Raw genomic sequence first — 11208 nt, 5'->3', positions numbered from 1 at the left:
AAGACAAGTAAAACGAAATTTTGGATCCATTGTGTTTTATTCAGATTGTCGTTCCTTGGAACGCCATCTTCCTAGAAACAACTAACAACCAAAACCCACAGTGGAAAATCCAGTGAACTTTCTCGGTCAAAAGGGGAGACAACCCAGGACCTCCTGGTTAGTGTGCCGGTGTTTTACTGACTGACCGACTGTGGCTCTCGACATCTTAAAAGTATTCAGTTTTAAAGGGAGATAACTTTTACAGCTTTCCATCTTATCTCTCCCATTAGAAGCTTCTAGTTTTTGAGTAAAACTATTTCTAATTCTGGGATGATTATTGTATATGGTTTTCTGTCGCACTCTGAAAACAAAGCCCCAAACAGATAGATAAATCGTAAGTCATACTAATAACTTTTAAAATAAAACTTTGTTAGGAAATATAATAAAAATATTCTGACTATCAGATACTGCTGTGTCACTAAGAGCATGTGTTCACTGGGTTAATTTTGGGACTAACATTTTGTAACTTTTATTTCATTAATTCGCTTACACGCCGGGAGAGGCACCCAGGGTACCTGGTGAAAACCCATGAGGCAAGACAGTAAACACTGTTGGAATGAACAGTACAGAATAACAACCTAGACTCTGGAAGGAAACGTGGTTATTTCGTGACTAACATATGGTTAGTAATGATCTTTAGCTGTTGGGTGAAACAAGAGGACCCGGAGAAATCCCACGAGGTTGGAGAGAGTACCGTCCATCTTGTCACTTACAAGCAGGGGATCAAAATCACCCCATTTTTCAACTATCAAAACTATTTACTTAACACAAAACCGTGATGCAAAAATATTATACTGGAAGATGATTTACAAAATAATGCTAAAATACATGTATACAAAATATATATTTTATTTTAGTGTCATAAAATAACCAGATTTAATGTTACAATGGCTCATTTTCCCTAAAATATCAAATTTCTTGCGTCTTTCTTGCAACTTCTAATATGTACTCAGATTGATTATATAACATGTACTATGATTGATTATCTAATATGTACTCAGATTAATTATCTAATATGTACTATGATTGATTATCTAATATGTACTATGATTGATTATCTAATATGTACTATGATTGATTATCTTACTATGATTGATTATCTAATATGTACTATGATTTATTATCTAATATTGACGTCTGATAATGTCCCGGTTTGGATCCATTAAAAAAAAAAATCCAACCAATCAATGAATTGTCGCGGACAACAACTTGGCGATGGGGGTATTGCATAAATCGATGAAATCTGAATTCCATATATCTCTGTAAATACTGCATGTGGTTCAAGTAGCGCTGAAAAGACGCACCGGGACTATAGGAAGGAACATTGTAACCTAATGTTAGTGTCATTTCATCATATAAATTTGCTCTGAAATAAACTTATTCAAAACATACTTAATCACGACATTCTCATTTCTCCATTTTAACAGCAAATGAGAATTTCGAGCCGTTTGGCTGGAAATATTCTCTATCAACATAAAATGAAATGAAATGGAGTTTAACGTCCTACTGTTCCGTACCATCAGGGCTAATGAAGACGGGCATACACCAAACAGTGTGCTATGGTGGAAATGTCGCCCGGGCAGTGGCACTATGACCTACTCTTATATCGAATTCTAACTGTCAAGGAATCTTTTACGAGCACATCAATGTATACAAGGGACTTCGGTTTTTTGTATCATCCGAATGACTAGGCAACTGTCCTTGCTATCAACATGAGCCGATTGATTGAGTTTGTTAGTCTTAACTTGATGTTACAATAAACAACACGTCTTATCTGCGTTCACATAATTTCTTTTTCTTTTTTCCGGTTCACATAAAATTTCCATCTAACTGAATATCACGTACGAGTTAATATCACGTTTTATTTAGTTTGTATGTTCAGATTAATTTCTATCTATTTTATTTATTTTTACAGTTGTTTGTAGTGTGAACATACCGCTGTCGTCAAGGTAACCATTATCAGGATTAATGAGTGTATCCCAGTCTATAAAACCATCCCAACCCCATCCTGGATCACCAGGTATATATGATGTTCCTGTAGCTCTATATACTATATGTTTACTAACATTGTTTATATTTAACAGTTTAAATGTATAATCAACTGTAACAGCTTTAACTGTTTTATCCTCTACCTTCTCCAAACATAGGTAAACACCCAATGTTTGTGTATCTGTAAGACGTTTAACACTTACATACCATGGCATTCCTTGTATCATTACATCACCAACCTGGTAGTAAACGTCTGTCTCCAGTATCTGATTTACATTAAAACTACTGGTAAAAGTTGCACTATCCATGATTGTCATTTTATTCATTTGTTGTTTTAATGATTCTACGTCAATCTTCACCATGTCATAAAATGGATGTCGTATCACAGGGGTTTGTACATATGATGAAATATCGTGATTTATTTTGGTCTGAACATCTGTCATGCTATGTTTGTCCAGACATGTAATTAAAGAACTTTGTAATAACATACGATCAGAATAATCCCACCAATCTTTCATTTTAGATGTCATCCTGCCAGCTTCCTGTATGAAATTGTTTAATTCCATAATTTCGTCATTTTTCACTTTGATAATATCATCTTTTATTCCACTTCCTAACACGGTTACTTGATCACAAATGTTTTTAACATTCTTGTCAACATTATCACACGCGGTCTGACAAGAGTTTTTTAGGTCAGATATTTTAGCCTTTAAATAGTCAGAATGTTCTTGTAGTTGTTTTATCTTTTTATCAGATTCTGTTTTAAGTTTAAGGAATTGACCTTTCCAGTTTTCTTCAGCTTCATGTAAATCAGTTAGTTTATGGTTGTTGTGACATACTTGGCGACAAACCACACAACATGGTTGGTTACAATCCATACAGTAAACTTCTATTTCTTCATTCTTGTGTTTTCTACAATATTGTTTGTCTTGTTCAAGAGGTAAAGTTTTTCTAGTAGTTTCTGCTTGAGTATCACCTAATTTATCGTCTGTCTGTAAATATAACAATTTATTGTATGTAATTAAATTGGTTTTTTTATTAATTAATAACGACAGGTTTACCTTAGATTGATTATAAACCACAAAATCAAATGAAGGGTCTGACATTTGGTTAAACTGATTTATTCATAATTACTGTCAGCCCAGTAATTCTACCAGTGCAGTATGGAAGATCAAGGTACATTGTCTAGTCGTTCGGATGGGACGAAAAAACGAGGTCCCGTGTATATGTCAGTATACACGTATGAGAACTCCTGATAGTTAGAATTCGATATAAAAGTAGGCCGTAGCGCCGTTGTCAAGGCAACAAGTCTCACATATCACACTGCATGATGTAGGCCTATGATGTAGGCCTATGATGTAGGCCTATGTCCATCTCCATTCTACCACAGGTTTTACAAATTATTGTTGTTTATACACTAAAGAACGTTGTTGATGAATACTTGTGAATATGTTTAGAATAAAATGTTTAAAGACAATAGTACAATCAATCCAACTAATACTGGGCTTTGACAACTTGTCATATGAAATTACAGGACAATTATTAGACACGTGGCCAATGTTTTTGATCCATTATCTAAATATACAGTCCACTTGTTCTAATTAATTGGTTTAATAATATCTAATATTCTAACATAATTGACTTACCTTTAAAGTCTGGACTACTTCATGGTAGCCATTTACTTCCAGACTTTTAATAAACAGGTTATACGAATCCCCAGCACACCATCGTAATTTTCTTATCAGAATTTCAACCCCGGCTTTTCGTCCTTTATTTTCTTCTTTAAGATTAATTTCCTCCAGCTCGTCGTGATCTATGACGCCATATTGGAAGAGATGTGCTGTTATATTTTTAGCTTGTAAATTCTCTAATAAATATGAATAATTCCTTCTTAGCATCTGATAATCAGATTCCGCCATTCGGTTTTGGGCCATTGTGAATTATCTTGTTTTATCGTAGTCTTTAACAGTAAATCTGAAATGAAAGAAGAAAATATCAATGAAACAAGGTGTTTTTTTCATAATTTAAAGTATAAGCGGGACATATTACTGCTTTTTTATTATAATTACTCTAAGCGAAATATCAACACAGGATTATATTATATATAAATATAATTCTGTAATAAAACAGAAGAAGAGAGAACAGTATATAATTATAGACAAACAAGGGAAGTAATTATATATATAACATACCTTATAAACAGTAGATAAACATAAAATATCTCTGATTCAAATAGATTTCATAACAAAATAGAATTGAAGCCTTATTAGTTGTTACAACTCAGTGGACCAGACGTCTTTATGTAAGATGAGTTTGTTACACCTGCTAACAATATGCATAGAAGTAGTCAAACGGGTTGACTTTCATATATCATTGGCTGTTATCATTACATCGCCCAATTATACCTGGTCGACATTCACCACACCTCAAACTTCAGTGTACAGTTAAACTATATTTATAGTGTATAGTTCACAAGTGTTAAATATACAAATATTTTAAATAGTTCTGCGTAAATTTAAGTAGCTACTCGATTAACCAACCATTTAATTAGTAGTTACTCCAATGAACGGATAACGATCTTGAATAATATTACATAAATATAGAGGCACGACAAAAACTATGTCATTTCGGGACTAAGATAATATGATCCAGTTTAATTTCAATAATTCTCTTGCATGTAGGAGTCTCTAGCAGTGACGGCGATAAAAGAGACAGAAGTTTTTATGTGGGAGGACACCGGAGAAAACCCATGAGGTTGAACAGACGACTTTACTTCTTGTCACATACAAGCGGGGAATCTAAACCACGTTTCTTGACTCAATGACAGACACCCACCCAACGGCAAATTTGAAATACTGGCACTAGAGCTTGCCAAAGAACAAAATATTAAAACTATAATTTTAGGTGACTTTAATGTTAACATAATTAATAAAATCTTCAAGGATTAGCATCAACGATGTATCCGTATTTCTGAAGCAATGGCCCAAGAAGTATGCCTATTGAGTCATTTCTGAACTAAGAGCGAAAACGTGGCCATTATTCAACGTTTACGTTTGTAGCTATTGTAGCAAGGTACTATATAACTTTCCTCAAATTAAACGATCATTTAGGTGCTTAGAACTTTAAGACCTCAGCTGTTTTTTGATAATATTTGATAGTGACCTTTCAACTCTGTATAAACTTCTGTTAAAGACCACATAAGATGGCCAATTTTTTTTTCGCTACGTGTAGCCAATAGTTACTATATCCAATTTACGGCAAGCTCACGCCAATCTGATTAAAATTAATTCGGCTATTAACGTTTGAGTATTCGACTCGCAAAAACGCTTTATAATTACGACCTTAATCCGGTTGATTGACTGGTGACGTCACAGGCACTACACATAGTATATACATTATCTATACACAATATATCACTACCTGTACAGTATATCTCTGATATACACATCACGGTCCAATTAACACGTGACTGGCCTAATCATAATCACCGAATTATCGTCTTGTACTGTTATAGATTAGACATTTTGTGATTGGAGTATTTTCGAGTGAATTTAAAATGCTTTATCATGCCGTAGACCAATTTAAGCGTCCTTTGTTTAAAAAGGTCACGTGACAGATGAAGACGACCCAAGCAATTAGCCCATTTACCGGTAATTTGGATAATATTTGATTTCCCGAACTATCTCTATATAAGCACAGAAATACAAATAGTGCCAGTAATTTGTCGTTATATTCATTATTGGCTATATATAATTATAATAACCATGTCTATACACAAACAACTTATCTCGTAACTCCATTTGAAATTCACGGCGAATATTTAATTGTTCAATGACTATGCATAACAATAGATCGCCCTCATTTCTCAGCCAATCAACGCTGGGAATCTTATTGCCGTGTACGGTGCCTTGCATAATACGGCCGTAGTAACTGACGTTAAATTTTGGAGCGACAATTGCATGGGATTCATGGACATGAATATCAAATACACGTGATCATCGTGACTAAAGTTCCTGGTGCCGTTTGGTGAGCTATTAAAGTGTGAATGTACTTGTTAAATACTTTTTTTTTATAAAGAAGTTAAACGATGTTAGACAATAACCTCATGTCCATTAAATATTGTCTAAACGCCAATCAACAAATAATACGAGGCTACTTTATTACAAAAACATCGGTGAACAAATCTATTTGATTATTGGGTACAAAAATAATTATAAACAACTGATGAGTAATGTACGATTCAGCGATTAGTTGTGGTGTGGAGAAATGTTTGCAGCAAAGTTCCCCCGTAACTTGTGTCGTTCGTTCGTGGAGTTTTAACACGTTCTACCAAGAATGATGTCTTTGATCTGGCGGGCTAATAATAACCTAATCAGCATTCTTAATCCAACATCTATACATGTAAATTAATTTATAACCCCATGTATGTGCAACGCTAAATATTATCTACATCGATATGTAAATTAATTTATGGCCCCATGTCTGCAACTTTAGTCGGATTGATTAATGATAGATATTAACGACAGTACACTTTATCAATACACAAAGATAGTTAGATGACCATTCTCAATCTCTTAATTCTAACGTATAATATTGAGATATTTTTTCGTATTTCATTTTTACGGTCGATTTCAGGTTAATGAAGTCAAATCCACGTGCAGAAAGAAAGACGCCGTACGATGACTACAGGAAATCGAGCTACGGATCGTCATTAAAAAATCACGTTTCAGTCATGTTTGACTTTAATGATTCATTTTGCATGACCACATCTTTTACTTCTGCACTCTTTTACTCGGGGAAATTAGAACCACAATATTTTCTGACGGAAATATATTTCGAATCGTTTGGACTCAAAAAGTCACTTTAAAACACAGTTTTAAAATCGCTGTCGTGAGAAGAGAGGGCGGAACATTATAAAACAAATTAGAACCACAATACTCTTCTGACGGAAATATATTTCGAATCGTTTGGACTCAAAAAGTCACTTTAAAACACAGTTTTAAAATGGCTGTCGTGAGAAGAGAGGGCGGGACATTATAAAACACAGTTTTAAAATGGCTGTCGTGAGAAGAGAGGGCGGGACATTATAAAACACAGTTTTAAAATGGCTGTCGTGAGAAGAGAGGGCGGGACATTATAAAACAAATTTTAAATAGGATCTTAATTAAAATAAATTACAAAACAAATTATTCCGCAGTCAATTGTTTTATTTAATTAGTGGATTAAGGAGGCAGTCAAGCGTTAATGAATACACACGCCAGCTGTATATAGGTAATTAAGGAATAAACATACATAAAATAATAAAATTAATCAATTAAAACAGTAGGGTGGAACGTAAAATTGTCTTCTAGAGGGAAACGTAAACCGCCCTACACTACTAATAAAACCCCGATAAAATTAATAAATCAAATTCTACCCTGTAGGATGGAGCGAAAAAACGTCCCCTAGAGGGAATCGCCACCCATCCTACACCACAAATAAAACTCTTAACTAATAAATCAGGGTGTTAGCGTAAAAATGTCCCCATAAGAGGGAAACGCTACACACCCTGAAACTTTTTTACATACCATTTTTTTTTATTTCTTGACTAAATAAGTATTGATTGTAGATCATATTAAGTCACCATACATGTATTATTGTATTTATTAACTCCTAAATTTTTATGACTGTATATCATACTAACTTACGGAAGCGTAATAGGGCCACATATTTTTTTTTTATTATTCTATTTTCAATTTTTCAAGTTACTAACTTGAATTTTCAAGTTACTAACTTGAATTTTCAAGATACTAACTTGAATTTTCAAGTTACTAACTTGAATTTTCAAGATACTAACTTGAATTTTCAAGATGATCTTTTAGAGGCATTTAGTAACTGGATAGAGCAATAAACTATAACACATACTTATGGAAGAACAATTACTGATTAGTAATTTTTCTTCCATAAGTATGTGCTATAGTTTAATTTTCAAGATACTAAATACCTCTAAAAGATCATCTTGAAAATTCAAGTTAGTAACTTGAAAATTCAAGTTAGTAACTTGAAAATTCAAGTTAGTAACTTGAAAATTCAAGTTAGTAACTTGAAAAATTAAAAATAGAATAATAAAAAAAATATGTGGCCCTATTACGCTTCCGTACTAACATGCCATAAATGCATTTTTTTCTCCCCCCCCCCCTCGAAGCCTTACTAGACGAAATAAAAACAAAACCATGGTAAGACCAGATACTCTTTTTTTTCTAGCTCTCTCTTTTCAGGTGCTGGATTCTTCCTTCAGAGGACCAACAACAAAGGAATGAACAACAGAAATAATGACGAAATCAACCACCATACCGGACAACAAAACCAAATGGAAGGAAGAATGGTCCAGGCCTTACACTCACCAAGAATCCCAAAGGAAGAGTTGCACCGCCCTGCCATTCAACCGGACAAATCGACCAGACCGACGAAAACGACCTAAACATATATATATATATATATATATATACTATGTCTAAATGTTTGTCTCTGTCCAAATGTTCGTCCACATTCATGTCTGTTTTGTTACAAATTCGTCTGTTTGTAAACGTCTACTGGCACCTTTTTATTCTTTGCACCTGTTATCTCATGTCTCTTGCTGTTATCTATTGTCTTCTGTACATATATATAAAAACCTAATTATCCTCTTTTTCACTAATCACACTGTAAATTATTGCACCTTGTATACATAACATGTTATTGTCTGCGATATCACCTCGGTGGAAGCGGACATAAAATACAACTAACAAACAACAACAAACATTCCGAATATGCATTCGGTCACTGTGACGTCACTGGCGTCTGAGGGGATTAAATTAAGAGTGTTTTCGAATTTTTGCGACTTTGAGTGAAGATAGCTGAATTAATTTCAATCAGATTGGTGTGAACTTGCCGAAAAGTGGATATAGTAACCATTGGCTACACGTATCTCAAAGTTTCCAGACCCATCTTATGTGCACTTTAAGGCACGAACTGGCTATCATCTAATTAATCATGTAATTAATCCTATATGTCATTTGCAAAATACATATGATCTGTGTACAAGCTCCACATGACATCAACGGAATATGCAGTGGTCAGTAAGCATACCATGACGTGATAAAGAGACAATTTCCTGTATGATCATGAGTCTTATCTATTCTCCGGTGCTATATAATCAGGAGTTTACTGACAGACAGACAGACAGACAGACCGGGAAGGACAAGCGAGGCTTGGACGAGTGCATGGACTCACCCGAGTTCAGCCGCTGCCTTGGTGGAATGGTGGATTTAATAGTGTTATATGTGTTCCTGTCGTAGTCTAGTTCCCGATGTAGTTTAGTTCATGTTGTATCTATGTAACTGTTTGATATTCTGTTCCGATGTAAATACTTATCTGGTTCCGCTGTTGTGTCATAAAATAATGAGATTTAAATTCAAGGGCCATAAAAATCCAAATTATAAAGTAGTGCAACAGTATAAATGGACTTTCTCAGGGAAATTAACTAATATGAATATGATAAATTAACATGGAATATTATCAGGCCAGGTAAAAAAAACGGGAACAAAACATAGAATTTGATATGAATTTAAAAAAAAAATTGTTATTCCTTGAAACGAGCCATAGACTATAGGACACAATTATCTACTCCTCCCCCCATTTAAAACATCGTGTCGTCACATTTAGTTATCTTGTCGACTAAAACTGTGTTACTATCATGTTTATTCATATTTAAATGTAAAATATGATAACTAGGTCAAGGTAAATATTATCAAGTTACGACAATCACGTTATGAAACGATATGTGTAATCTGGGTGCAGCAATCATATTATCCTACATATTCCAAATAATTTCTACAGTCATATTACTCTGGCTTGTATGAACATAATATAATAACCATTATAATCATGTAGGGGAGAAATGGGGTTAAACGTCCGCATGTGGGATATGTTACAACTACCGTTACCAGTACCAGCGTAAATTACATGTAGGGTACGTTACAACTATCATTACCAGTATAAGATCATTACCAACCTAGGTTACATGTAGGGCATGTTACAACTATCATTACCAGTAGAAGATCATTACCAACCTAGGTTACATGTAGGGTACGTTACAACTATCATTACCAGTATAAGATCATTACCAACCTAGGTTACATGTAGGGCATGTTACAACTATCATTACCAGTAGAAGATCATTACCAACCTAGGTTACATGTAGGGTACGTTACAACTATCATTACCATTATAAGATCATTACCAACCTAGGTTACATGTAGGGCATGTTACAACTATCATTACCAGTAGAAGATCATTACCAACCTAGGTTACATGTAGGGTACGTTACAACTATCATTACCATTATAAGATCATTACCAACCTAGGTTACATGTAGGGTATGTTACAACTATTCATCATGCGGTTAAATTAAGTTTGTATTTTGCTCTGTCGCCAGGTACAGATTTAAAGGGGGCGAGATAACATCAGTGAACAACTATATAAACAACACGATCTTTGGTCTACCGGGGCGCTCAGTGTATTTTTCTTATGCATTATATTACTTATTTTGTTGATATTCATTGTGGAGTAGATACGCAACTGTCTGTATGTTCGCCCATACTCACCGTGAAATCAGTGTGAATGTATAGTATATTGAAGTTGTGAAACGATGCGTATAATATCATATAACACGTATTTATTTATCAAATATTTGACTGTACATATAGAAATAGAGTGTTCCCGATACATATTGAAAAAAATAGCATTTTCGTCATCAATGCGCCTTGCTTTTATAATTAAACATATTTTATTGTCACATAAAATGGGGTTTAACGTCCATTCAATTTTATTTCAATAATTCGTTGGCGTGTAGGGGTCTTTAGCAGTGAAAGGAAACCAGAGGATCCGGAGAAAACCCAGGAGGTTTGACAGGGGACCCTACTCCGTGTCACGTACAACAGGGGAATCGAAAGAGAGAGAGAGAAATGGGGTTTAACGTCCACTCGACACAAACTAGGTCATTTCGGGACTAACATATGGTTTAATTTTATTTCAATAATTCGCTTGCGCGTAGGGGTCTTTAGCAGTGGGAGGAAACCGGAGGACCCGGAGAAAACCCACGAGGTTGGACAGACGACCCTACTCCTTGTCACGTACAACCGGGGATTCGAAACCACGCCA

The 11208-nt window shown here is 34.6% G+C and overlaps 1 protein-coding gene across 1 annotated transcript; it reads right to left on the bottom strand.

Annotated features, from left to right (window-relative positions):
• Positions 1-905: 905 nt before the first annotated feature.
• Positions 906-4440, bottom strand: LOC130014358 (uncharacterized). Its single transcript, XM_056103443.1, has 3 exons — positions 4221-4440; positions 3675-4002; positions 906-3020 (listed from the first exon to the last, which is right to left on the bottom strand). Exons 2-3 carry the CDS (start codon positions 3960-3962, stop codon positions 1923-1925), a joined length of 1386 nt encoding a protein of 461 aa, XP_055959418.1. The 5' UTR covers positions 3963-4002; positions 4221-4440; the 3' UTR covers positions 906-1922.
• Positions 4441-11208: the final 6768 nt, after the last annotated feature.

Source organism: Patella vulgata, chromosome 9 (genome assembly GCF_932274485.2).
Source record: "Patella vulgata chromosome 9, xgPatVulg1.2, whole genome shotgun sequence".
NCBI lineage: Eukaryota > Metazoa > Mollusca > Gastropoda > Patellidae > Patella > Patella vulgata.
The sequence above is the reverse complement of the archived record's forward strand: the minus strand, read 5'-3'. Positions and strand labels throughout refer to the sequence as shown.

Excerpts from the sequence above, each read along its gene's own strand:
- LOC130014358 (XM_056103443.1), bottom strand. The coding sequence starts at position 3,962 with ATGGCCCAAAACCGAATGGCGGAATCTGATTATCAGATGCTAAGAAGG. Across the intron at positions 3,021-3,674 it reads AAGTAGTCCAGACTTTAAAG|ACAGACGATAAATTAGGTGA; the intron begins GTAAGTCAATTA and ends TTATATTTACAG.